This window comes from Prinia subflava, chromosome 12 (genome assembly GCF_021018805.1).
Source record: "Prinia subflava isolate CZ2003 ecotype Zambia chromosome 12, Cam_Psub_1.2, whole genome shotgun sequence".
In the NCBI taxonomy this organism is placed as follows: Eukaryota; Metazoa; Chordata; class Aves; order Passeriformes; family Cisticolidae; genus Prinia; species Prinia subflava.
Genome location: NC_086258.1, coordinates 2,663,585 through 2,689,942, shown reverse-complemented (window position 1 = coordinate 2,689,942; position 26,358 = coordinate 2,663,585). Strand labels below are relative to the sequence as shown.

Sequence of the window (26,358 nt, the reverse complement as noted above, 5' to 3'; positions counted from 1 at the left end):
GTGCACTGGCAGCATGGGGGATAAGGGGATCATGTGGGGGGTCACTGATAAGGGGATCATATGGGGAGTCACTGGTAAGGGGATCCTTTGTTGGGGGTCACTGATAAGAGGATCCTTTGTTGGAGGGGGTCACTGATGAGAGGATCATGTGTCTGGGGCTCACTGCTGAGGGGGTGGTGCTGGGGCCTCAGGTGGGAGGAGATGGACCTGGTCTCACCACTCCTGGTGACAGAAACAATGGGAGAAGGAGCAGAGTCATCCTGCACCCTGGGAAGAGCCAAATGCAAGCTCCTGGTGCTCCAGGGCTCCCCCTCCTGCTGCCTCCCCGAGCGATGGGCTGGCCTTTGCTGGTACGAGGTTGTGTGAGGGGGTGATGGCTGGTGGCACAAGGATTTGGGCAAAAACGAGTCCCAGGCCGTCCCTGGGTTGTTTCTGACCCCTGGGGCAGCTCCTCCACGCTGAGCTGGTGGGCAGGAGCTCTCCAAGGTGAGCAGCTTTCTTGCATGTTTTATTAGAGTTCTATTTCCACTCATCCATCCAGGACCAGGAATTACAGCTCCCTTCTGTGCCCCACAGCCTCTCCGCACTGGTGTGTGGGGACAGCTCTGTTCTGTGGCGTTTTCCAGCCCCCCCAGTCACCCACCCCAGCTGTGGTGGGCGTGCAGCAGGGTGCTCTGGATGAACTGGCAGGGACAGGGAACGCTGCTGTGGCCCAGGTGTCCCCCTGCCCCGGCCCCGGGGAGCCGGCCCGTGACCAGGAGCCGCACGTAGCATCCGCTGAAGATCACCAGGAGCTGCTGAGCCACGGCCTGCGGGGAGCAGGAGAGGTGTCAGAGCAGGGCAGAGCACAAACATCCACCAAACACCGTTTTCCTCCCTGCCTCAAGGACTGTCCTGCTCTGACAGGAGCAGGACAGCAGCCAATGGCACAGATAAGTGGCCCAGATCCCCTTGTGGCCAGCAGTGCTGGCACTCTGTCCCCACAGCGGGGTGACACCAAATGAGCCCTGGGGACCTGCCCGCTCTGTCCCTGCCTCCCTGGGCTTGTTTTTGCCTGTAGACAGCCAGAGAGCCTCAATCTGCAGGGGTGTCACCTGCACTGAATTCACACAGTGACAGGAAAACTGCAAAATAAATCCAAATCCTCCCGTGGGTAGCTCCGTGCTGAGCGGGAATCAGGACACGTTTGTCACTCAGCGTGGCACAAGTCTTTGAAGGCACTTTTCATGGAGGAGACAAAGGCTGGGCTCATCCATGGCTCAGCCCCAGCCTGGGCAGGGGCATAAGGACCCTGGGGAGAGGTTTTCCTCCAACCAGGACCCTTGGGACCAGCAAGGAAAAGCTCAATCCATGAATTCCTCAAGGATTATGCCCAACTGCTCAGACAGCTTTGACAGCTCGGCAGCACCGGGGCTGGAGAAGGTGTGTGTGGACTTCCAAGTGCTTCTGCTGGAGAAAAACGTGGTGTTCCCCATGGCTGGGATGAGTTTTAGACCTGAGATACCCTGGGGGGGGGTGAATTGGTGCCTCTGTCAGGGAGATATTTCTGCTCACCTCGGGTGGGCCCTCAGGGATGAGGTGCAGGAGCTCACTGCAGGTTACAGCATCTTTATTCAGGGTCCCCCCACTGGATAAAAGAGGGGATTCTTCACGTGGAGCCTCCTCCTCCATCCCCAGCTCGGGCTGAACTGCCACATCCATGACCACACAGAGCTTGTTCAGCCTGTGCCTCAAGCCTGCCTGGAGGAAAAGGAGATTTTGGGGCTCTCCAGAGGCAGGCAGCAGTGGTGCCCTGAGTACAGCCTTTACAGGGCACCATTTCCTCCTGCATGGATTCAACTCCTGGCATTTCCCATCCCAGGCAGCAGAGGTGCCCTGAGCACAGGGTTTAAAAGGCACAATTTCCTCCTGCACATTTCTCACTCCTGGCATTTCCCGTGCCAAGAACCGTGCCCAGCACCTGGAGCTGGGTGTCCCTCCCACGGCCTGGGTGTCCCTCCCATGGCCTGGGTGTCCATCCCATGGCCTGGGTGTCCCTCCCATGGCCTGGGTGTCCCTCCCATGGCCTGGCTGCCCTCAGCTGCCAGTGACTGCTCCCAGCACCACGGTCACAGCCTGGCATGGAGAATCCTGCCTTTAAAAACAGAGTTAGCCCATCCCTGTGTGAGTCAGGGAGCTGCAGTCCATCCCTGAGCTGCAGCTCTCAGGGAGATGAGCAGCCTGGAACTTTCACCTCTCATGCCACAAAGGCAGTTCAGTGGATATTTACACACCCACAGAGAGCAAAGCATTTTCAGAAAGCCAAGAGGACAAAACTGTTATATAATTAACTCCATCCAGCAATTCCTGCTCCTCCAGGCTATCCCACTTATTCCAGGAGGACAGCTGAAGGTGGAAGCTCTTGCAAGGTGTGCCACATGCTTCCAAAATTTGCCTTTGATTCCTGATGATTTTCCATCATTAAAGCTGTACAGTTAATTATCCAGGCACGCACATTCCGCGGGGTCTGGACAAATTCCTGCTGGACTGGGCATGGACAGGTGCACTTTATTCACCTCCCAGTCTGCCCAGTTCCCAGTGCACAGCAGGGGAACCTCAACAGGGCACTCAAACTCTCCTTTGTCCTTGCCCACCTCTGTGGGCCTGATATTTTTGGGTCTGAGAGATTTTAGCCTGCTGGCAGCTGCTAACGTTTTTTCCCAAGGGAATTTGTCTCAAGAAAGCTGCTTCTCAAAACAATCTTGGCAAACAACTATCCTTTCTCAAAAGAATCTTTCTCCAGGTGGTGTTTTGCCTTTCTAGTCCTCAAAAAAAAAATCAAAAAAAAAAAAAAAATCAAAAAAAAAAAAATTAGCTGTTTCTCTAGTTTAACCAATGGGATTAGAGAGGTGTTGTTCCTATTCACCAATCATGTTAAGTCTGTATAGGAATACCTTATAAAAAGTAGTAAGATTTAGACAATAAAGCTTTTTCTGTGCTCTTTGTCTTCTGAAATATTTGGAGTCTCTCTTTTTTTTTTCATGACCTACACACCTCCATCCCAGCAAATGTGGGGCTCAGGGCAGGACCTGCCCGTGTCCCCAGCTGTCCCCACTGTCCCTTACCTGTGTCCCCTGCAGGTGAGTGATGTGGGCTGTCAGGGCCTGCAGGCAGCGCTCAGGGCTGAAGTGCACAAACCACAGCTGGAAGGGGCGGGTGAAGGAAGGAATCTCCCCATGGGATGGGCCTGGCAGGGAGCAGAGCTGAGCCAGGTGATGGCCTCGGGTGCTCAGGGCAGCCAGGACCTAACTAACACAGCCCAGGGCTGGTTTTAAGCCAGGAGGGTCAGGACTAAGACAAAACTTGAAGTTAATGGGCAAGCAGAGAGTGCCAGTCCTCCTCCCTCAGCTCCTGCAGCCTGGGAGGACCCAGGGTCACTGCCCATCGCCCATCTCAGTGACACTACACTAAATAAACTGTGGGGCACAGGGACTCAGCTGCCCTAAACGGGGACTCAGCTGCCCTAAACCCCTTCCTGCTGTCCTGCCTTTGTTTCCAGGGATTCACTCCATTTATTTTTTACTAAGCTGGCCATACTCAGTGCTGCTCTGAGGACACTGCTGAGAAGGGATTTCCAAGAGCTGTGTGTTGGGGATGTGAGTCCTGCCAGCTCTGAGGCACCCAGAGCTCTGTCCTTGTGCATCTGCTGCACCTGACAGCAGCAGGGGGATGCAGGAAAATGTAAAATCCAGAGGGTTACAATGGATCTGACACTGGAGCAGACAGAGCCATTGTAAATCCCTGGGTTATTTGCTGCTCTCAGGCAGTTTTGGGACAGGTAGGTCAAGGTGAAGGCTCCCTGGATTAGTCCTCTAATGAACTATGCTGCCTTGAATAAATGTGGAATTCAGGTTTACAAACATGGAATTCAGATTTACAAACGTGGAATTCAGGTTTACAAATGTGGAATTCAGGTTTTTAAGGGCTTCCTCCTCTTCCTGAATGACTTTGCCCTCCTGCAGTGTTCCCTGTCCCCTTCCCTGCTTCACCCTGGCTTCCCTCTCCATTTCTATTTCAGTCTCTGTGTCTCTCTCACCTTCCTTTAACACCTTCACAGAGCCTTAAAACTCTCATCATTCCCCTAAATCCCTGTCTAGTGCAGAAGAATCATCTCTGAAAAGCAGCAAATGAGCCCAGGGATGGAGATTTTGCTTTTCTCCATGTTAATGTTTTTGGGGGACTGTTTGGTTTTCTCCCTGTTGTTTTTTAGCAGTTTTGGGGATTTTTTTTTTTTGGATAGGAACTTTGCTATCACTCTGCCTATAGGCAGAATCATCAGTGTCACACAAGTATAACATATTTTTAGGAATAATTGTCTGCTCTAAGGAATCCCACTTTAATCCTTTAGATTGATTATTTCCAATCACCTGTGGGCATATCTCAATCCCCGCTTACAGGAGAAATAAAACCTTCCCAATTCCTCATAGCATCCCCTCGGAGACAAACCAGATCCTAGGATCCCTCTGGGTCACAGCATCAGTAAATACCTCCAGCAGGAGGCATTTGTCCAGGAGGGATCTGACCAATTCCAGCAGAAAGGATACTTGTAGGATGTTGTGTGGCCCGTCCAGAACATCGGTAATCCCCAGGATTATGCTGTGTTTGATAAAGATTTCATTGACAGCTGCCAGCCTCACATCTGTGTTCACATTTAGCTGTTAAAGAATGCAAGGGAAAATAACACAATCCACAGCAAAAGTCTACAAACTGCAGCTGGATAATCCCAGATACTGCAGCTCTGAAAGGAAGAGTGGAATTGATTTCCAGTGTCATGTTCTACCTTCCATCCCACAACAATCTCCTCTCCTGAACTCTGTGAACCCCCACATTTGCCTGGTTTCCTCTTGGAAGAATCATTTGTTCCAAATGCCCCTCTGGATTTTGAATCAAGACTTTCCAATGTTATTCTTCAGCCAAATAAATGGTGCCAGTAATGCCAGAGGCAGCCAGAGAGTGCAAGGAGGAATCATCAGGAGCAGGGCAGGAGCCAGAGCTGCTGGGGGAGCACAATCCACACTCTGCAAGGGTTGGTCTGCAGGGTGACCTTGTTGTGGCCTCTCAGTGCTCAAAAAAGCTCCAGGAGAGCTGGAGATGGACTGGGGACAAGGGACAGGGGGACAGGACACAGGGAATGGCTTCCACTGCCAGAGGGCAGGGCTGGATGGGAGATTGGGCAGGAATTGTTCCCTGGGAGGGTGGGCAGGCCCTGGCACAGGGTGCCCAGAGCAGCTGTGGCTGCCCCTGGATCCCTGGCAGTGCCCAAGGCTGGAAGGGGCTGGGAGCAGCCTGGGACAGTGGGAGGTGTCCCTGCCATGGCAGGGGTGGGATGGGATGAGCTTCACGGTCCCTTTGAACCCAAACCAGTCTGGGATCCTCTGATCTCCACCAGCAGGAGGTCTGAGCCAGCCTGAGCAGCTCCAACACTTCCATTTCAAGCATTCCATCCCCTCCCTCGGCTGCAGAACATCCCTGGCTTTCCCTGAGTGCTGTAAAAATATTCTCTCCTCCCTGGATCGTGGAATCCTGTTCCCCTCTCCCCACATTCCCACAGCAGGAGCCTCCTCTCACCTTCCTCTGGTGACAATCAATGACCAGGATCACCAGGACAGTGAGAGCCAGGGCCACCAGTGTCACCAGCACGCCAGTCCCCCAGGAGTGTCCCAGGGAACACAGCTGGAGGGTGCAGTAAAGGTTTGTCCAGAGAGAGATGTAGAAAACCTGGGGGAAAATAGAGAGGCTGATGAGAGTCACAAACCCATGAAAGTGAGAAAAGTCACAGGAAGAAGAAAATAACAATCCCTTCTTCCTTATAAATTAAGTCCCACGGGATTTTTCACAGGGTGAGCAAGGACAAAACTTCTTTCCAATAATAAATAGAGGAAAGAAAGGACTGGAAGGACTGAGTGAGCCCTAGTTTATTTTAAAAAATCACCACTCACCAAAGACAAAGAGTGAATTATTAATGATGATTCATCCCTAGGAAGGATTTCAACCGAGTTCTTCCATTTAGATAAGAAATGCACTCACTGAGGCATATTGATAATAATTCTCAGAGTCCCTGGATTTAGAAAGTTCCTATTTCAAGGAGGTGCAGAGACAACTCCATTACAGTCATGCTCAACCAGGGGGCAGTGACACAGGGCTCAAGGACTGGGTTAAAGTCAGGGAAAACTGGATTCCTTTAGCTCACAGAGCATGGATTTGGGCAGGAGACTGCACTGACAGGAGCAGGTGTGACATGTAGGGCACGGCATCATCTTATAATGACAAAACTCAGGTGCACTAAACAGGCACCAAACCCCTCAAAACACTGAGCACCAATTCCTGCAGTATCAGGGAAAGAGAGGATTTGTATAATGGCAATCCAAAAAAATAAAATAAAAAAAGAATTAAAGATTTGGATCACACCCTCAGCACACTGCAAAGCACCAGCCTCACAGCAGATGCTCATGGTTGGGTTTCTGGAGGAGTTCCTTTCACCAGAAGAAGACAAGCAAGACCAAAAGTTGACTGACTTGCTGGTCTAAATTGCATCAGAACCAGAATGCCTTCAGATCGTTAAAAATCAAGGTATAAACCAAGCCTGCTGTAGGTCCTGGGCTGCTCACCCAGCCATGGGCAGCCTGCTTTGGTGGGACTGCAGCAAGGGAGGGGCTGGAGAGAGAGCCCTGCCCTCCACCTGCAGGAATTCTGTGACTGGGACTGCCAGGGGAACGCAGCAGGAATGTGTCAGAAGCAGATTTGGAGCCCAGCCAAACCCCCCGGACACAGGAGCCCCGGGGGCAGGCTGGGCATGCCCTCACCCCGGCCATGGCCATCTGGAAGCCCCTGGAGCTGTAGAACAGGTAGCGCCTCACCGGGGGCCTCAGGAGCCCCTCCTGGAGCAGCCTTCTGCAGGGATCCATCGGCACCTGCCCGGGAGCAAACACAGAGCCACGGCCACCCTCCAGCCTGGGCTCCAGAGCCCAGCACAACGACAGAGGGCAAATGTGCTGGTGGGTTTTTGGAGCTGGTTTGAGTTCTGTATCTCAGTGGTTCTTCCCTATTTCCCTCTGCTCGATGTCTCGGGTGTTGTCCAGGCATGTCCACCCCTTTGTCTCTTTGTCTACCTCTCCTACCCCTGCCCTGTTTCTAGAACCTTCTGTCAGCTGTCCGTCTCTCCCCTGACCCTGCCCTGTGTCATGGAAAAACCCCTGTCCATCTGTCCTGGGGCCAATCACTGCTTGTTCCACACCCCCACCCCTCGGGGTTAAAAGCGAGCATGGGCTTTGTTCCTTGCTCCTTTCCGTGCCCCCTCTTGGGGAATAAAGGTCTCTGAGATTCATACAGAAAAGAGTCTTCTCTAGCCCTTGCTCCAAAGTCTAGGCACCACAACCCCTGTTTGCCATAGAACAGCCTTGTTCTGCTCCGTTCCCTGAACCTGCCGGCAGATTTGGACCCCTGGCACAGCAGGAATCAGAGCTGGCTGGGGATCTACAGCCAAAGAGAGCAGTCAGGAAAACCTCTGTGGGGCACTGCGACCCAGAGCTGTGTCCCAGAGCTGTGTCCCAGAGCTGTGTCCCAGAGCTGTGTCCCAGAGCTGCCTCCCCCACGGGAGCATCCCCAGTCCCATCCACGGAGCGGCCACAGACACAAGGCTTGTGTTCCTGCTCAGCTGCAGTGAGTCAAAGCTGCCTGGGAAGGGCAGGGAAAGCCCCATCCTTTTGTGATGAAGGACAAGGCAAGGCAGATGTCCCAGGGATGCTCTGCCCCATCAGAGTGAATTTTAAACAAAATTCACTCCAAACTGTCTTCAAAGAGTTTCTTCACGGATGTTTAAGCCAAGTTCATCCCAGCTGACTTCCAGCCCATGGGGAATAGGCTGAAGTTGGACTGAAACAAGCGACTCAAACAAAAAAAACCAACCCAAAGCCACCTAGGATGTGGGGGTCAATGCAAATTATGCAAATCCAGCTGGAATTAACTGCCAGGAGAGCTCACCTGGACCCCGAGGGACTGCAGCTTCTGGGCACAGAGGTCCATGTCAAAGGAGGAGGAGGGGCAGGTGTTGTCCATGCGGAGCACCAGCAGCACCCGGCCCTGGGGGGGTTCTGCAAGAGCCCAGAGGAGCACGGAGTGAAGGGGGTGCTTGCAGAAATGCTGACATGCATGTTTGGCTGCTTCTCCTGTATGCAAGGAGGCAGAGACTGCACCTGGAAAGGTGTCTACTGAAACATGGACACTTTTGGGTCTCCCTAAAGATGGGTGTTTTGTGATGTCTGTTTGCCATGACTGCAGACTCTGCAATCCTCTCCCATTCACTGCTCCAGAGGATTCAGGAGGCTGCACCAGCTGACAATTAGGACAAGTGCTTATGATTGCTTTAGTCTGATTTCTGCAAATACAAAACATTGCATAAGTGCAAGGGTACCTTGATTTAAAAATGCATAACTCTTGTTAAGAACTGACAGCAATCAGGAAAAAATTCAGACACAACAGTTAAGAGTATTTCAGATGACAGGCTGTTAACAATAACACATGTGAAGCTGAATGATTATTAATCACTAAAATACTGAACCATCACCTCAGAGTCTGCAAACAGCTGACAAAACTCTTTATAGTGAGGACCCCTTTGCCCAGGAAGGAAGGAGGGGACAGCACTGGGGGGGTTTATCCCACGGAGTACCTGGCAAAGGGGAGGTGAGAACACAAACCTTTATCCCACAGCCCAGGAGCACCTTGCAAAGGGGAGGTGAGAACACACAAACCACCCTAGTGTGTTTTAAACTGATCCAGAATCCCCTCCCTGGCCATTGCTAAGGAGCTCTGGAAGCAGCCTGAGGTTCCCCTGGAAGGGGAGGAAACCCCAAAGCCACCCCAGGTATGAGCAGTCAGAGATAACAGGAGGTAAGAGGAGATAACAGGAGATAAGAGGATGCTCTGATCTGCAGCACAGCCCTGTCCTGCCTCAGCAATCCCTGACTGCAAGGACAGTGGGCTCAGGCTGCTCCGTGGTGCTCATTTCCCTTTGGAGACATCCCCATTGCCCACCCACCATAAAAACCAACTTGAGCAATTAATTTAAGTGCTCTCCAGTAATCTCATTGCTCGGGAATGTGGCAGGGCTGCCCTGGAGCACCCACAGCTCCTGCAGCAGCCAGGTCCCCTCTCCTGGAGCGTGGCTCTGCTCAGGGCTCTCCCAGTGTCAGCTCAGGATCACAGATGCATCCTAGAGACTCAAGGCAGGAGCCTAAAAAGTGTGAGGACAGGCTGTCCTAGATTTGAGGAGCAGCCCAGGAGAGCTGTGGTCTCCAGGCAGCCCATCTGGCATCCACCTAGAGCTTACACAAGCTGTGCTACGGCGAGAGGAAGAGTTTGGGACTAAGGGAGTGGCTGGTTCTGCTGAGATCCTGCTTCACTGAAAGGTTTCACCCAAATTTCCTTCCCCTTTGCAGCTCCAGGGTCAGGCAGGTGTCCCTGGGCTGCTCCTGGGGACACTTGGAGCAAAAAGGGGGCCCTGCAGGAGGGTGTGGGGGTGTGAGTGGGCAGCCATCCGTGGCCCTGCCTGCTGCCAGGGTGAGCCAAACCCCAGTGTCCAGCCTGGCCTTGGGCACTGCCAGGGATCCAGGGACAGCCACAGCTGCTCTGGGCACCCTGTGCCAGGGCCTGCCCACCCTCCCAGGGAACAATTCCTGCCCAATATCCCATCCATCCCTGCCCTCTGGCAGTGGAAGCCATTCCCTGTGTCCTGTCCCTCCAAGCCCTTGACAATTGTCTCTCTCCATCTTTCCTGTAGCCCCTTAAGGCCCTGCAAGGCCGCACTGAGGTCACCCCAAAGCTTCTCCTCTCCAGGTGAACACTCCCAGCTCTCCCAGCCTTTCCTCCCAGCAGAGCTGCTCCATCCCTCTGATCCCCCTGTGCCTCCTCTGGATCTCTGCAGCAGCTCCAGGTCCTTGCAGTGCTGGGCCCAGGGCTGGGGCAGCTCTGCAGGTGGGGTCTCAGCTGAGCACAGGGGCAGAGGGGCAGAATCCCCCTCCCCTCCCCTGCTGCCCTCAGCACAGCTGAAGTTTCCCAAAGATATCTCAGCCTCAAAGGCCAAGAGGAGAGGACTTGCAGGGGGCTGCTTTTCAATAGGTGATTCATTCATTCCTGCATATCAGGCATTCCAAAAAAACCCCAAAGCATCTCCATCCCCTTCCCAAAACGCTGAAACATGCACAATGTTTTGGTGCTTTCACAAGTGGGATGCTGTTAAAGAGCATCTTTGGTAAAAGCTGTCCGTGGTTATTTTAAGGACACTGAGCTCAGATCTGCCTCTCCTGTTACCAACGAGCTGCTCCCTTACCTGTCACCCACTGCAGGGCTCCTTCCTTGAAATCACTCTTGCAGTACAGGAGGGAGGACTCATTGTTCTCAGTTCCACCAGTCTGGTTTTTCTGGGCCATGCTGGAGGTGCCTCTCTGTGAGGGACTGTGTGTTGTGTGGTCAGAAATTCAGCACTTCTCTCTCTAATTCAGCATTTCTCTGTCTCCCTGCTGGGAAGCACCAACCAGCCCCAGAGCAGCTGAGTGGGGAGCAGACTGTGAAACCCTCACTCCCACTGCTGCCTTCCTGGGGATCCTGCTTCCCATGAGCCACGAGGCGTTTATAGCCCTGAAACGAGAAAAAGAAAATCCCAGACCTTGCAGAGACAGCAAACAAAGGGTAACAGCAGTGACTGTGCTCCTGGGGGATGTCAGCACCTGGTGTTGGCCAGTGTGAGCTCAGTACACACAGACTCACTTTTTACATTTAGTTTTTGTTGAAAGGTGGAAAAAATATCCTTAAATATTCCTTAAAATATCCCAACATCCCATCAGCATTTGCATTTTGCAAGCAATCAGCAAGGAGCAGGCAGGACTTCTCCTTGCCAAGCCTCTTTGCCATCACCTTCAGAGGAACCTGGAGCTGGTGGAAATGTCCCTCCCTGGGAGTGACACTCCTTCTCAGTGGCATGGGGACAGATCCTCATGCAGGATGGGAAAAGTGCAGAAAAGGCAGAAAAATGCATCTGCTGGAGGCAGAGTCAAGCAGGAGCTCCCACCCAGCTGCAGTGAAGCCTTTGAGGGTCTCCTGCTTTCCTTTCCTCTCTCCTCTGCTTTCCCTTCCCCTGTCCTCTCTTTTTCTTTCCCTTCTCCTCTCTTTTCCTTTCCCCTCTCCTCTGCTTTTCTTTCCTCTCTCCTCTGCCCTCTTCTCCCCTGTCCTCTGTTTTCCTCTCCTCTCTTTTTGTTTTCCCTCTCCTCTATTTGCCTCTCTCCTCTCCTCTCCTCTGCTCTCTTCTCCCCTCTCCTCTCTCTTCCTTTCCCCTCTCCTCTGCTTTCCTTTCCCCTCTCTTTTCCTCTCCCCTCTCCTCAGGGAAGTTCTCACAGCAGGCACCGTGCCCAAGGTTTTCCAGGTGTTTTTATCCCTGCTGACACAGCTCTCTCACCTCCTGCCAGCACCTGTGGGCGGCTGTTAAATGCTTGGAAGACTCTGGAGTTTACTTTTCAATTACCTTCCACTCCAGCTCTCCAAAACCACAGCTTTTGTTTTTTTAACCTCTGCTCAAACCAGGAGCCTCTCGCTGTCTCCTGGTGGGAGGATCCCTCACAGACCTCACCCACTCTCCTTCCAAAAGGGATTGTTTTGTTTCTGACTTCTTTTCTGATTTTTTTTTCTGATGGTTGTGGCTGTATTTATCCCCTTACACAAAGCCAGGACAGTTCCTGCTTGAAGAATGTCAGAAAGGAAACGGAGGCAAGAGAAACAACACGAGATCACAGGAAAAACAAAACCCAGAAGGGCTGAAAATTGCCACTCAAAGGACAAAGCAGTGAGTGTGTGCACAAGGATGAGCACAGCACCTGCACACGTGAGGAGAGATTCCCCTGGCCATGAGGATCATGGGCTCCACGTGTCACAGGGCACATCCCAGCACCCAAAGGTGCATTCAGACTGAATTTTCTCACTCCTTTCCCTCTTTTGCCATCTGACAGAAGGGAGTGTAAAATCAAGACAGAAAAGCCCATAGAAGACAGCAGGAAAGAGTGAAAAAAATAAGGAAACAAAAGAAAAAACTAATTAGAAACTGAATAAAAACTGGAATAAAACCAACCACCCCATTGCTGCTGCTGGCACATCCATTGGAGATGAATCAAGGCCCTCTGGCTCAGATGATGAGAATTTGGGGGCTCTGGAGGACAGTCCCCAGTGAAGGTGCAGCAGCTCAGCCATCCCCAGGAGGGAAACAGCCTTTCCCAAATGCTAGGAGCTCCTCAGCCAAAGCAGCCTTTCTTTCACCTCTTGGTGCAGCACAGTTTGGCTTTGTTGCCTTTTCCTGCAGAGTTGCCCACCTGGGCATTTGGGTGCCCCCAAAACTCCCTCTGATCCCTCCTGGAGGAGCAGCCCCTCCTCTCCTGCACCCCCAGGCTCTGTGTCCTCTAAATTTCTTCTTATCCTTTCTGCAATGCCAACATCCCTCTGGTGAAATGACTTCCTTCTTTTTTTGGACACCTCCAAGCCCTCACTAAACAGCAGAGAAACGCCCAGCAGGTCCTTCTGCCTCATTGCCAGCACAGCCAGCACAGCCTTACCTGCTGCAGCTCCCTCCTGGTGCTGCCAACGCAGCTCAGCCTCCTCCTCCTGCTGCTGCTGCCTGTCCTCCGTGTGCCCCTGTCCCACTGTGCCACCCCCAGCAGGAAGGTGCCAGCCTGTGCTGGATGAGGTCCCTGTGTCCCCTGTGCCTCCAGGAGCAGGGATCAGCCAGGCCTGTGCCTCTGCCTCCCTCTGCTCACCCTGAGCTGCCAGCACCGACTTGCAAAATCTCCCCGGTGCATGTGACTCTCCCCGCGGGCTGGGAGCAGAAATGTGGTTTTAACCCTCTGTGGTTCCTCAGAGGTGTTCCCACGGCCACAGGGGAGATTCTGCTCCTCACCTGCAGCAGGGTGGGGGTCCAGAGCTGCAGCTGGAGCCTGAGGAATGTGAACAGCTCAAGAGTGGCACAGACAGGAGGCTCTGCCCTTCCTCCTCCTCCTCCTCGATCAGCCAGGCAGGACTGAGGAATTACAAATCTCACAGTTGCACCACATCAGTTCCTGTGCACGTTTCAGTGAAAGCCAAACACCCAAGACAGGGCTGGAGACATCAGAAGAGGAGAACACAGATCTCAAGGCTGATAAGAGGTCACTGTTTATCAAAAGGTCATGGAAAGCCCACAGGAACAGGGATGAGAGGCAGGGCAGGAGCTGTAGCCCTCCCCAAACCAGGAGGCTGTGCTGATGTGGAGCAAGTTTCCCCTCCAGCAGCTGCAGAAGAAAAGCAGGAGGCTCAGGCACAGTCAGATGGATCCTCCAGAGCAGCTGCACATGCTGGAGTTGTTTGCCTGACAGTGCTGAGACACCAAGAAAACAAAACTCCTTAGCCTGGGAATGGGGGTGTCAGAGCTCCCCAAAAGCTGCAGGATCCACGGAGGGTTGGAACAAAGCAAATCCAGTGATGAGTGGTTGGGAAAAAAGGAAAAATCAGCTCTTGCAGTGTCTGTGTGCACTTCCTGGAGCAAAGGCTGCTCTTCTCCTGGAGGGCTGGGTTCTGCAGCCCTGCCTGCTCCAGAGCTGTGAGTTCATCCCATCACATGGCTCCACAGGCAACAGGAGCAGCTCCAAAGCCACTCACCCTCGTGGGATCTTGTTACACTGGAAACTGGCAACACCATCAAGGTACTGGGAAAAATCCCATAAATCTGTCAGCAGCTCAAGGCCCAGCTCCAATCCCCACCCAAGCAAGGGCCATGGGAAGCTTTGGGCTCTTTTGCAAACGCTCCTCATCAAAAGTTTTGGCTTTGTTTGCTCCTCACCCACACAGAGATGCTGACAGGGAACACGAGAAGCCAGGAGCAGTGCCAGCTCTCCACAGGAAAACACCCCAGGCAAACTCCTGGGGGACAATAAACTTGAAAGCACCGTGGATAATGAGCTGCAGCCCCTCCCTGTGCCCCTCTTGTTCAGCAAGACACACACAGTCCTGGCATCAGCACCTGGCATCAGCACCGCGGACAGGAAACTCCTGCTCATCTGAGAGCGTGTTGGGATCACCAGAGGCTGGGATCCCAGGATGGTGTGGGTTGGAAGGGACCTCAAAGCCCACTGATTCCACCAGGCCAGGCTGCTCCAAGCCCTGTCCAGCCTGGCCTTGCCCTCCCCTGTACCTCAACATCTGCTGCCTCTGGGGGAGTTCCCCCCACCCTGTTTGCCCAAATTCCTGCAGAGCTTTGCAGCTGCTTAGGGAATGCTCAGTGTTGATATATTTGATTTCACCTTCCTCAGTTACTCTTCCCTGCAGGGAGGCTCAGGCTATTGGTTTCAGATCATTTCTCCCACTTATCAAGATCATTTGGAATTGGGATGCAGTGCTCTGTACTGTTTGTATCTCTTCCCAGCTTGGTGCCCTGGGTTTACACTGTACTCCCTGTTCCACCTGCTGCATTAATGAATATATTACAGGGGAACTATATGACAGGGAAATGATAAAATCTGCCTTTTCAAGATGGGAGTTTGAGGACTGTCCCAGGCTGACAGTGCCCAGCCAGCCCTTCCAGCCTCAGGAATAACCTCACCCTTCATCACATCCCTAATGCCATTTCTGAGCTCACTCTTCAGCACCTATTTGAAATCTCACTGCTCTAATAATCAGACACACACATTTAGGCTGCTTTGGCCTATTCTGACCATGTTCTCTCTGTATTTACTCCATGCTTTGACAAACTGAGCTCCTTTGCAGTATTGGGATTCCACACCCCTGTGATTCCAGCTTCTTTGGCCACAGTCTGCATGTGGTTGCAGTTTCTCCCCACGTCAGCCTTGTTTGGACTGTGCACACTGCAGCCAACACTCATTTTCTTTTGATGAAACTGCATTTTCAGGGGAGAACTGTGCCATCTTTTTCCTATTTTTTTCCCTAGTGAGCCTTAATTAGGAGAACAAAGTTGTTGAAAGCCTTGTCTTGCCCTTCTCCTCCCTTCCTGCACACAAAGTCCTCTCACTCTGTGTTGCTGAATTTTTGTGTCAGCAAAGCTGACAGATTGACAGTCATTAAATATAAAAATTTATTTCACACTACCCATAAATTACAAGTTTCAAATGAAGAATGACACTTGCTTAAGGCACGAAGTGTGGTTCTTATCTTTTTTCCCTACTTCTGCCTTTTTCCTATGAAGACTTAAAGTATTATTCTTTTTACTATGGTAATGCAAAAAGCTCTTTTCTTGAATCTCAAATTAAAGAGGGAAAGCTCACTATGTGCCTGGGATAATGATTCAGCTATTGATCCAGAAGATGCTTTATTAGATTATTTTGAGGCAGACGAATGTAATTTAATACCAATTTATTTTCCATTCCTATGCCAGTCCAAGATACAATCTTTTCTGCATGAAATTAGCACTTTCTCCTTTCAACCTCAAAGAAACATTACACTGTTCTCATTCCTTGGATTAGTTTGGGAAAACTTTTTCCAGCAGAACATTGATCTAGAGGGTTCTTGATAGTATTTTCTGTTAAGATTTTAAAGCCAAGACTTCAGCTGGGATCAGCAGGTTCTTGGCTTGTCTCTCCCATTATGCATTAATGCAAGAACTAGTGAAGAGAGATAAAGGGGAAAGAGATTCCAGGTGAGGAAAACAGAGGCAAAGAGGGAAAACAGAGCAGGTTAAATGTGGGCAGAGAGAAGGGAGAGGAGCTGCATTATTTTTACATGGTCATCTGTCACCTCCAGGGGACACTGCAGGGTGGTCCTGCCCCACAGCGGCAGGAGAGCAGCCCCGTCCTGCTGCTCACACCTCCCACGAGCTGCCCCACAGGCCAGGAACTGCTGGATTTTCTGCAGTTACCAAATTCTGCCTGCTCCGGGGTCACCTGGGCAAAAGGGTGAGAGAAAACAGCAGGAGCCTAAAGCTGGGGATGGCAGGGAAGGGATAGAGATGCCAGCAGCTCACTGGGCTGTGTCTGGCATTAAAACAGCTCCAGATTTAATAAAGATCATCGGGAGCTGTGCAGTGACCTCACAAAAGCAGAAAAATGAATGGAAATTAATATTGCCATCCAGCACAGCCAGCTGGAGGCAGAGGGAAGGGCTCCTGGACCTCCAGCAGCAGGAAAATGTTGGGTCCTGTCCCTGCTCCTGAAACTGCCCAAATCCATCTGCCAGGGGAGCTCCTGCCAGCCAGAATTGCTGCCCCCTAATGAGAGATCTCTAGACCCCAGATCTGGGGTTAGAGGTGATTTCCTTGCTTTACTTCATAGAGCACAAGATCACAGAATATCCTGAGCTGGAGGGACCCACCAGGATCACCCAGCCCAGCCCCTGTCCCTGCACAGACCCCACCAACCCCACCCTGGGCATCCCTGGCAGCGCTGTCCAAAGGCTCCTGGAGCTGTGGCAGCCTCGGGGCCGTGCCCATTCCCTGGGGAGCCTGGGCAGTGCCAGCACCTCTGGGGGAAGAACCTTGCCCTGCTCTGCAGCCTGAGCCTGCCCTGGCCCAGCTCCAGCCGTGCCCTGGGTGCTGTCCCTGTCCCAGAGCAGAGCTGGAGCTGCCCCTCGGGAGGAGCTGCAGCCCCGGGGAGCTCTGCCCTCAGGCTGCTCCAGCTGGACAATCCCAGGGCCCTCAGCTGCTCCTCAGGGGCCCCTCCAGACCCTTCCCCATCCCCGTGTCCCTCCTCTGGACACTCTCTCACACTGTAGTGCCCCAAGTGTCCCCAGGAGCAGGAGCCAGGTGCTATTTCCAGGGATGGGAGCCCAAATCAAGGAAATCTCAGTGTGTGTGCCCAAAGGAGCTTCTGCTCTTTCTGTGGTACATGAGCAGGCTGTGGCCCAGTCCTGAGGGATTGTCACAGGCTCCCAGACTGGTTTGGGTTGGAAGGAACCTCTAAAGATCACCCAGTGCCACCCCTGCCATGATTATGGACACCTCCCACTGTCCCAGGCTACTCCAAGCCCCAATGTCCAGCCTGGCCTTGGGCACTGCCAGGGATCCAGGGACAGCCACAGCTGCTCTGGTAGAGGAGCAGCAGGATGAATTCAGATACAGATTTGTTCTAACAGCTGGTGTGGGCTTCACGTCTACTCCTCAAACTTGCTGCAAAATGCCTCAAAAATCAGATTTCAGGGGCAGGAAGCAGCGTGTCCCACTCCTTACCCAGGTCAGGACTGTTCCCTGCAGAGCATTCCCCTGGCACAGCCTGACTTAGGCACACAGGGCTCCCTGTCCTGAGCATCACAGGGCAAGATGAAAGAATCTCAACCTGGAAATAAAATCCCTGCACTGCACAGACAATGACAGACTTCCTGGAGAGCAGTAATTGGAAATGCTTCCTTCACTGCAAAGCTGGAGTCATTCTCAACAGTTAAGTTTCAGGGAAGTATTACAGAAAATTATTATTCTTGCAAGACATTTAACACTTCTGCATGTTCTAAAGGGAGTTTCTTCACAGCACATTTGCCAAGGAGAAATAATCATGGAGGATTTTTTTCCCTTTTTCTCCTGCCTCTGCTCTAAAGAAGGATAAAAGTCCTCATTAACCAAGGGAAACTTATGAACCAATAAGAGAAAGTGGAGCACACAATTCATTTTTTCTGGCCAGAGTCTCAGTCTGTCACTGATAAGAGAGGGAATGAAATTGCTAATTACAGCCTGGAGCAAGGAGGGCTTTGAGGAGTGTCCTGCTGGAGCCTGAGCACCTGCTCTCAACAGGGAGAAATGTCTCATCTCCAAAGGACAGGGTGGAATTAGCACGGCTGCAACCTTTTATGAGGCCATAACACCTCTCCACATTACTGCACACAGATTAAAACTGCTCTGATCCTCTTCTGTGTACCCACCTGGCTTCTCCCCCAGCCTGGCACATTTGACTTTGCAAGCAGCTTTTGTTTCAATTTTACAACCCGTTTAATAGCTTGAGTTCCTGAAGAGATCCTTCCAGGAGTACAGTGCACTACCATAAAATATGACAAGAGGAGACCCCGGAGCTGTCTGCTCCTGCCTGCAGGCTCCACATCCATCCTGTTTTTTTCCATCCCCATCACAATCCCAGGGGTCCAAGAGCCTTTGCAGTGCCTCACTGAGGAGCTGTGGAAATCGTTCTGTCTGACGAACAGAACAGCATCCATGAGGCTCCTTGCAAAGATCCCAAACTGCACAACCCCTGGGCCAGATCAGGGACATGCTGAGGTCCTTTTTCCACAAAAAGCCTGGATTTTGAACTCAACAAAAAAGGAAAGCTGCATTTAATATTCTGCTGGTAAGAAGAAACCAGTAAAACATGAAACTCCTTGATGTAATTGTGTGTGTTTTTGATTAAAGAGCTAAAAGTGATGCAGACAACCCCAGAACTCTTCTTTCCCACTGTTCCAGGCACAGGATGCTGCAGGATTCAGGATGACCTTGGTGTAAACACGCAGTGACCAGCACTGGGCCCAAGGAAGGGTAATTACTGTGCAGCACCTGGCTATCAAACTATTCCAATGAACTGGCACCATTTTATTTCCCCTAATGGTCACAAGAACATTTGTTCCTGAAGGTTTTCAGAATGATCTGGCAGGTAAAGCACCCGACTGGAGCCAAGAGGAGGAGCTCTGTAATGGGTTTTAACTTACCTGCTGTGACCTTCAGATATTGGCTGTCTCTCTTAAACTTTCTTTTATCAACCCTTGATGGTAACTCTGCAGAGCCCAGACTCTCAAGGTGCCCAGCAAGACCTGCCAGCATTCCCACAACAGGTCAGCAAGAAGAACCAGACTGAGCAGAGGCTTTGGAGTGAAGTGTTTTTACTTTCAGGTGTCATGGTGCCAGACTTGTACCTCAAGCTAACAGCAGAATATACAGAGAATTCAATACAGAGAAATTCAAGCACCTTAAAATGATCAGCCAGGACTTGCACAGCCAGAGAATTCTTCTTACAGGGTTTAAACCCTGTGCAGAGGTTTAACAACACACTGAGAAATGCAGTTTGGTCAACAAGAACACAGGTACACAGGTTTAACAATTCCTGACACAGGCCAGCAGCTCCCTCCCTTTTCTATTTCACAGAGGGAAGCCTCTCACTGAATACTGTCACCATGAAAAGGGAGCATTCCTGTGCCAGCTGGAATATCTATTGAATAACTCAGCACAGATCTGAGACGTGGCCACTTCATGTTTGAATAAGCTCTGAATCCGTGTCAAATGAGAAACTACGAGAACTCCGAGAGCTCACTGAAATAATTTAACACATGTACAAGGAGGACAGGGAAGGTATGGCTGAGGGCTGTACATTCCACCTGAAGCTCAGACTTTACTCCCAGCACTGCCAGGACACTGCTCCCTCCTCCCAGCCCTACCCATTGATGCGGTAATTCACATGGATCTCGGGTTTGATGTCACACACCAGCGACAGCAGCTGGGACATCACCACCTCCCGGTTCTTCTGGAAGTTCTGCTGGATCACACTCATCTTTTCCTGAGTCTCCTTCTCAACTTCAGTGGTGCAGCTGCCATGGGAGCCAAGGGCCTGCAAACAGCAAAGGAAAGAGGAGTCACCATGCCAAGCTCTGTATTTTGTTACTCTGGACCATCTCTGACATTAGTCTTTGTCGAGCAAAGACCAATGTTAATATTCATATTAAAAAAAGTACTGCTGCATTTTTTGGTCAGATTTCACTCTGAGCTTGTCTCAGTATTTCATCCCCAGCCCCTGCCTTTTACCCTCTTTTACAGAATCATCAAATGGTTTGGGTTGGAAGACACCTTAAAGATCATCTTTTTCCAATTCCCTGCCATTTATTAATTATCCACCAGTTTGGAGCATGAGTTTCTAAGGAGTGCCCAAAATACAGGTCCTGCTGTACAGACAACTGGAACCTCTGGGCAGAAATGTACTGGAGTAAGTACACAAATTCTTACACAACTGTAAGAAAAGTAACACTCAGGAGTTACTTTAAGCACAATTCCCATCATCCCATTCCTCCTACCCTTGGAGAATCTTTATAAAAATCTCAGCCTTCCCTTCTGGTGACCACAGACAGGGCAAGGGGTCTCTGCCATGTCAGCACCACAGAAAGGAGCCTGTGACAGGAGCAGTGAGCTCAGGCTCTTTGGGACACTGCTACATACAGCAGCTTTTGGGAGTTTGTCACCCCTCAGGGCACTCAGGAGCTTGCTAAGCTCTTTCCCTGCCAGTTGAGATGCAACACACCATGTCCTGAGCCACTTCCAGGGTTTTTTCTGGGACACGTGGCTGTGTCTCACAGGAAGGCACATGGGGAAGTGCTCCTGCTGCAACTCGCTCCACCCTGAGGGAGCCGCCAGGGCAAGGAAGGCCCAGCACAAGGCAAAGGGGAGGAAATAAACTGAGTGATGGAGAAAACCAACCGCTGCCTCCTTGGCCTTGAACTCCTTCTCCCGCTGCAGGCGGTACTGCTCGATCTCCGCCTGGGCCTCCTCCTTGGCCTGCTTCAGCCTCCGGTTCTTCCCTGTTCCAAAGGACAAACCAAGGCAAAGACAGAAGAGAAAGCACTGAGAGCTGCTTTTCCTGAGGCACAGCCATCACCACAGCGTTTGCTCCTTCTGCAGGAGGCAGCAGCCAAGTACCCTCCCCGAGCCTGCGGATCTCAGGAGGAGCCCAGCAAACCCTGGCCAAGGTCACTGAGCCAGGAGCCTCCACTACGGAGCAGTGGAGAGCATCAGGCAACATCCAGGCCTGGCTTTATTCACAGAATGAGTCCCAGACTGGTTTGGGTTGAAGGAAGCTCATCCCATCCCACCCCTGCCGTGGGCAGACACAACTCCCACCATCCCAGGCTGCTCCAAGCCCTGTCCAGCCTGGCCTTGGATCCAGGGGCAGCCACAGCTGCTCTGGGCACCGGGGTGTGCACACCCTCCCAGGGGAGAGTTCCTTCCCAATCTCCCATCTAACCCTGCCCTTTGGTACTTATAAGTCCCTATCCCTCCTTTTCAAAAGGCTCTTTAAGGCCCTGGAAGGGGCTCTGAGGTCTCCCCAGAGCCCTCTCTTCTCCAGGTGAGCCCCCCCCCAGCTCTCCCAGCCTGGTTCCAACTCTTGGAGCAGCTCCATGGCCTCCTCTGGACTCTGCAGCAGCTCCAGGTCCTTGCAGTGCTGGGCCCAGGGCTGGGGCAGCTCTGCAGGTGGGGTCTCAGCTGAGCACAGGGGCAGAGGGGCAGAATCCCCTCCCCTGCTGCCCAGGCTGGGGCTCAGCCCAGGATGTGTTTGGCCCTAAAGGCTGTGAATGCACTGTGGGCTCATGTGCAGCCCCTCATCCACCAGAACCCCCAGTTCCTCTCTGCAGGGCTTCTCCCAGTGAGTTCTCAAAGTCTGTACCCGTGTTTAGGATTGCCCCAACTCACGTGAGTGTGCAGCCTCTGTGACATCCCAAACAAAGCCGAATAGAAAGAGCATTAAATCTTAGTTTTACCAGACCGGCTGTGAAACCAAGAGCAGACCTGGCCACTGCCTCTACTTCCCCTCCTGGACTTCCCACCACATTCTCCCCTTCGAGATTATCAGCACTGGAGTGAACTACAAAAATCTGCCTCTAGCAACATTGTCAGGGGGTTGAACTGCAAACCAGGGCAGGTATAGAAATACAGATATACATATGTATTTGAAGCAGAAGAGATTTGCAAACCTGGGGGGCTTTGCAACCAGAATTTCTCTTAAATAATAAGAGAAGCTAACTTAGATCTATTAGGAATAGCTCTGTAATTAGCGACATGGAAACACAATGTTTTCACCGGGAAAAAAGCAGCTGAAGGTGGGAAGGCCAGAGGGAAGCACAGCCATGCCCCAAGCGAAGGCCAGATTATGGTGGTCGTGTCCTGCCAGGAGCCCCCGAGCTCCGGAGCCTGCGCTGGGTTACGGCAGGAGGGTCCTGGTGCGGCTCCGACCCCTCACACCGCACTGAGCCTTGGTGGGGAGCCTCCAGCGCTGCTGTCCTGGCGGCCCCAGCGAGCCCCGGTCACCCCCGGGGCAGGACTGGGGGATCCCCGCCGCCCCACCGCCCTCAGCGCCGGGCCGCAAGGCCTGAGGCGGCCGCGCCGGGACAGGCCAGGCCGGGCCGGGCTCCTCCGCCACCACATTCCCCCGCGGCGGGGCCTGGCGGAGCCGGGCCGTGCCGTACTCACTCTTGCGGGCCTCGGCCACCTTCTCCGCGGCGCGCTTCTCGGCCTGCAGCAGCTGCTGGATGCCCTGCGACTGGCTCGCCATGGCGGCCGCTCCGTCCGGCCGGGCCGCGCCAGCGTCACTGCGTCACGCGGGACACGCCCACACCGCGCCGGCCACGCCCCCGGCCACGCCCCCTCACTGTGAGAGTCCCTTAGCGCTGTCTAAGCCCCGCCCATATCCCCACCCCAGCAGCTCGGCCCCGCCCACTGGAGCGCCTCATTAGCTTAGCTCCGCCCCAGGATCTCCTGACCACGCCCCACAGCGCCAGGCCCCGCCCCTCCAGGCCCCGCCCCTTGGTTTGTGAGGGGAGCCCCTGACAAGGCCAGTCCGGACCCCTCCGACTCCCCATTCCTGAGCCCCTTCGGTGCCTCCTGCCACAAAATCCACTTAAACCCCTGCAGAAGGGTGCTGATTTTGTTTCTTTCTTTCGTGGTTTCTAATCGCTGGAACTGCGGCAGCCCCCGGACGAGCAGTGCACCAGGGATGCTTTGGTCCGTCCTGGGCTGTGGCATCTCCTCCCCACTGCTGGCATGGGGGGTGTCACCCCCGGCACAGAGCCGCTGGTGCTCAGAGGACTTCACACTCACCCTGGACAAACTTTGCCAGGAGCTCCCAGGAGAGCCAAGTGTCCCCCGACCACCCCCACACTTCACCCCATCCCACCCAACCCTCACCCATCGCATCCCAGGGGCCATTGAAAGCCCTGAACGCAGCTCCCCCAGCACTTTCAGAGCATAAATTAAAATTATTGTCAAATAATATCGCTCTGATGAAGCCTCAGAGCCAGGACAGTGACTCATCGCTGCCGGTCCGCCTCCTCCATCCCCCGTGATGGAAGGGACAGGAGACAATGAATCAAATGCATATTTATAGTGCTGAATAGGAATTGTGAGTGTTTTCAGGGTGACCTTCAGCTGGGCCCAGTGATGAAGTGAATGGGCTTAGCCTGAGCGTGTGCATCCATTCAGGGCGATATTTGCTCCAGTAGAAGATAAAAGGAGAGATGGAGAGAAGAGCTTGGACCATAATTCTGGGGTTTGAAGGAAGGCTCAGTGCTGGGACGGGGCACTGGGAGCAAAAGGATGAGCTGTGGCATCCCAGCGGGGCTGCACTGGCAGAAGGAAAACCCCAGAACTGTGGTCCTGCATCATCTGTCACCGATGGGGCAGCGCCAGCCAAGGGGACACACTGAGTGCTGTGTCAGGGAGCACAGGAAATCATCGGAGGGTTTGGGCTGGAATTGGCTTCATTTACTTCCAACCCACCCTGACATGCTGTCTCTATTCCAAAATATGTCACAGCCAAAAAAAAACCTGGTGCGGTCAGCTGGAGCAGATCCAGGCTCCTTTACAGCAGTAACAACCCAGAAATGAGGTCCTTCTCATCTGACCCCAAACCCCAGGAGCCCTCCTCTCACCTCTCACCAAAGCCACAAAATCATTAAACTCTCCCTCTGACTCTCACAATGTCCCTCAGCCCCATTCCCATCTAGAAACCCACCATGCTCATTAGCTGTTCCTGTGTTTTCAGGAATGTTCCCTGTTAATTAAATCACTTGAGCTGAACCCAGAGGTGACCCAGAGCAGGATGCTCTGCAGGGGATACCAGGCATCAAACAGGGTTTGGAGCAAAGGGCTCCAAAGGGGTCTGGCTCTGTCCTGAAGTCACAGGCAGTGCTGAGGTGTTGTTTTTCTCCTGGGTGATGGTGATTTTCAGACTCACAGCTTCTGTCTGTAAGGTGATAATGAGAACACTGCCCTTTTCTGACCCCTGAAACACTTCGGCGCTGATCACACTCAATTTTCAGACAAAAATCCTTCTGAATTTCAGCTCCAGGTTGAAAAAAACACGTGATGAGTTTTTAGCAATTTCATTTTGACAGTTAACAAATGAAACAACAACAGTTCGTATTTAAAACAATCTTTTCCTTGGTTGTGTTCCTTTCTAGTTTACAATTTCCCAAAAGCCAATTGAAACCTCATGGTGTGTGTCACATGAAACACATGTGAATCCAAAAGCTGTTGGAACAACTTCTCAATTCACTTAATGTTTGAAAGAATCACTTCTTGCTGGTTGCAAAAACAAAAACAAACCAAAACCCATCATTTCCAATCCTCAGACTTACACAGGTATAAATAAAAGCTGCTGGAACCACTTGAATTTTACCAGAAATGGGTTGATAATTAATTAGCATCAGGAGTGCTTCTGAGCTTGGCTTTTATTCCCTCAGATTCAGGGAACATGAATTTGTCACTCACTAATAGAGGAGGCAGCTCTTGCTGCTACTGACATTGGCATCCCTTTATTTGTCCAGCACTGGACATCTGAGGATGATAAACTTCACCAATCCTAAATTTCATGCACCTCACATTCAAGGGAGACTGAAGGAAGGATATTTATAGGAGGCTGAGGCTAGTCCTGCTGTCTAGGATGCAAAAACAAATTATTAAAATAAACAAATGAAAGGATTTTTTTTCCTTTTAGCTGTTTCCACAGATCACAATAATGAAAATCAATTTAAACGTCTCAATTAATTTTCATTCTTTTTCCAAAAGCTCTTTTATTTCTCTGCAAGCATTAATACTTATTTTAATTTTGGAGCTGCATCTTTTCCTCACTGTGCTTTTGTTCTACACTGGGTCACAACTCCAAGCATGTGTCACACAGGTTCCTGAAATACCAGCAGATATTTCTAGAATCAAGGGATAAAAAATACAGCTTGTTTTTGCTTTTCTTTTCATTTCCAAGCCCAGGCAACACGTGCCATGTCTCATGATCCTGCTGTCATTAAGGATTCCCAGACACATTTGGGAAGAATGAGATTTTAAACAGTCTCTGGGCCCTTTCCAGAGCAGGTAATTACATTTTTCCTCTCTAAATTCCCTTACACTTTCAATTGGATCTGTTATTATTCTCCATTCCTCAAGTTAAACTGTTAGGCTGTGCAATTGTCTGTTCTTTCAAAGAGGTTTTGTGCTTGCCCCTGGGAACTGAGCTGATCTCTCTCTTCTGAGGTTTAATTCATTCTCAGAAATGCACTGAGGTGATGCAGCTGTTGGATGTTGATAAAAGATCATTGGTTGATTATTAAAAGACGGTCAGTGAATGATTACTAACGAGCATTTATATTTTGGATGGATTTTTCAATTTATAAACAGACTATTAAAAATCAAAGTACAGCTTAGCAGTAGAATTTACATAGATAAATCAATTAAACCCTGAAATGCACAAGTTGGTGCCACTTGTCTGAACCTGACCTGTGCCAAGAATTTGGCCCAAATATCCCAAAATGAGAAAGAAAGCTCCATTTATCATCTGGAGTTGCTCTGTGATCAAGGACGATTTAAAGCCAGGAGTAACCCAATTGCAGTGATGGAATTACACCAGAATGGACTTCCATTGATATTGTAAGAATTGATTTTTTTAAAAGCAGTTTAAGAAGCCATATTTCTGTGTCAGCTCCTGTTATCCTCCTTCGGAATAAGAGAGCTGCTTGGGGGTGATGCTTGGCTGTGCCAGTGGCTTACATCAGCCACCAGGCTCAGTTTCACATAAATCAGGGTCTCTTGGAAAAGCCAGCCTGGGAGCTCTGTTCCTATATTCTCCTTTTGGGATGAAGTGTCAGCAGACCTTATTAATTCCTTGTCCACCAAAGGAAATCTCCATTCCTGTTTCCTTGACATCTCCTGGTGTCCATCCTTAATCAGAGCTCAGCTGTCCTTTGCAAAGGACGTGGCTGGGAAGATAAATGGACACGAGACTGAGTGTTCTCCATGGGGTATCTGTGTGTCCCATCCACTGGGATTCCTCCATCAGGGAATATCCTGGAGGGCCCTCATGGACTCACACAGACTGCCTGGACCGGGATTTTTGGATGTGACAGCAAAGCAAAGCAGCCCCTGGAGTAACTACAGTAATAAATAGCATCTCCTCTAATGGGCAGCACCAAAGGTTTGGCTGCCGAAGGCAGCTTCCAGTTCCTCATGAGAGCGTTACTCCCTCTCCACGGGTAAGAAACACACAGAAAATCTTGGTTTTCCCCACTATAAAAGATCTTTTGGCTTCTCAATTCCTCTTTTTCTGCCCCAAACCACTGAGTAACGTCACCATGCACCGTGGC

General features: G+C 51.5%; 2 protein-coding genes across 6 annotated transcripts; both read right to left on the bottom strand.

Moving 5' to 3' along the window:
- Positions 1–421: 421 nt before the first annotated feature.
- Positions 422–13,614, bottom strand: TMEM268 (transmembrane protein 268). 5 transcript variants are annotated; one of them, XM_063409227.1, is made up of 9 exons: positions 12,971–13,609; positions 10,364–10,671; positions 8,020–8,129; positions 6,843–6,950; positions 5,608–5,757; positions 4,584–4,694; positions 3,105–3,182; positions 1,555–1,740; positions 422–809 (listed from the first exon to the last, which is right to left on the bottom strand). In XM_063409227.1, exons 2-9 carry the CDS (start codon positions 10,461–10,463, stop codon positions 636–638), a joined length of 1,017 nt encoding a protein of 338 aa, XP_063265297.1. In that variant the 5' UTR covers positions 10,464–10,671; positions 12,971–13,609; the 3' UTR covers positions 422–635. The 5 variants fall into 5 exon arrangements, with proteins under 5 accessions (XP_063265297.1, XP_063265298.1, XP_063265299.1 ...); XM_063409228.1 differs by lacking the exon at positions 12,971–13,609 and adding an exon at positions 12,630–12,769; XM_063409229.1 differs by lacking the exon at positions 3,105–3,182 and having other exon boundaries at positions 4,527–4,694; positions 12,971–13,614.
- Positions 13,615–18,832: 5,218 nt separating this feature from the next.
- Positions 18,833–22,357, bottom strand: ATP6V1G1 (ATPase H+ transporting V1 subunit G1). The gene is made up of 3 exons (XM_063409550.1): positions 22,199–22,357; positions 20,432–20,532; positions 18,833–19,571 (listed from the first exon to the last, which is right to left on the bottom strand). Exons 1-3 carry the CDS (start codon positions 22,278–22,280, stop codon positions 19,398–19,400), a joined length of 357 nt encoding a protein of 118 aa, XP_063265620.1. The 5' UTR covers positions 22,281–22,357; the 3' UTR covers positions 18,833–19,397.
- Between the last annotated feature and the right edge of the window lie 4,001 nt (positions 22,358–26,358).

What these genes read in the sequence shown, in the direction of transcription:
- ATP6V1G1 (XM_063409550.1), bottom strand. Translation starts at nt 22,280, where the DNA reads ATGGCGAGCCAGTCGCAGGGCATCCAGCAGCTGCTGCAGGCCGAGAAG. An exon ending in GGTGGCCGAGGCCCGCAAGA is followed by an intron (nt 20,533 to 22,198) that starts GTGAGTACGGCA and finishes CCTTTGGAACAG; the next exon opens with GGAAGAACCGGAGGCTGAAG. An exon ending in TCAAGGCCAAGGAGGCAGCG is followed by an intron (nt 19,572 to 20,431) that starts GTTGGTTTTCTC and finishes TGCTGTTTGCAG; the next exon opens with GCCCTTGGCTCCCATGGCAG.
- TMEM268 (XM_063409227.1), bottom strand. Translation starts at nt 10,463, where the DNA reads ATGGCCCAGAAAAACCAGACTGGTGGAACTGAGAACAATGAGTCCTCC. An exon ending in TTGATTGTCACCAGAGGAAG is followed by an intron (nt 4,695 to 5,607) that starts GTGAGAGGAGGC and finishes ATTCTTTAACAG; the next exon opens with CTAAATGTGAACACAGATGT. An exon ending in CTCACCTGCAGGGGACACAG is followed by an intron (nt 1,741 to 3,104) that starts GTAAGGGACAGT and finishes CTTTTCCTCCAG; the next exon opens with GCAGGCTTGAGGCACAGGCT.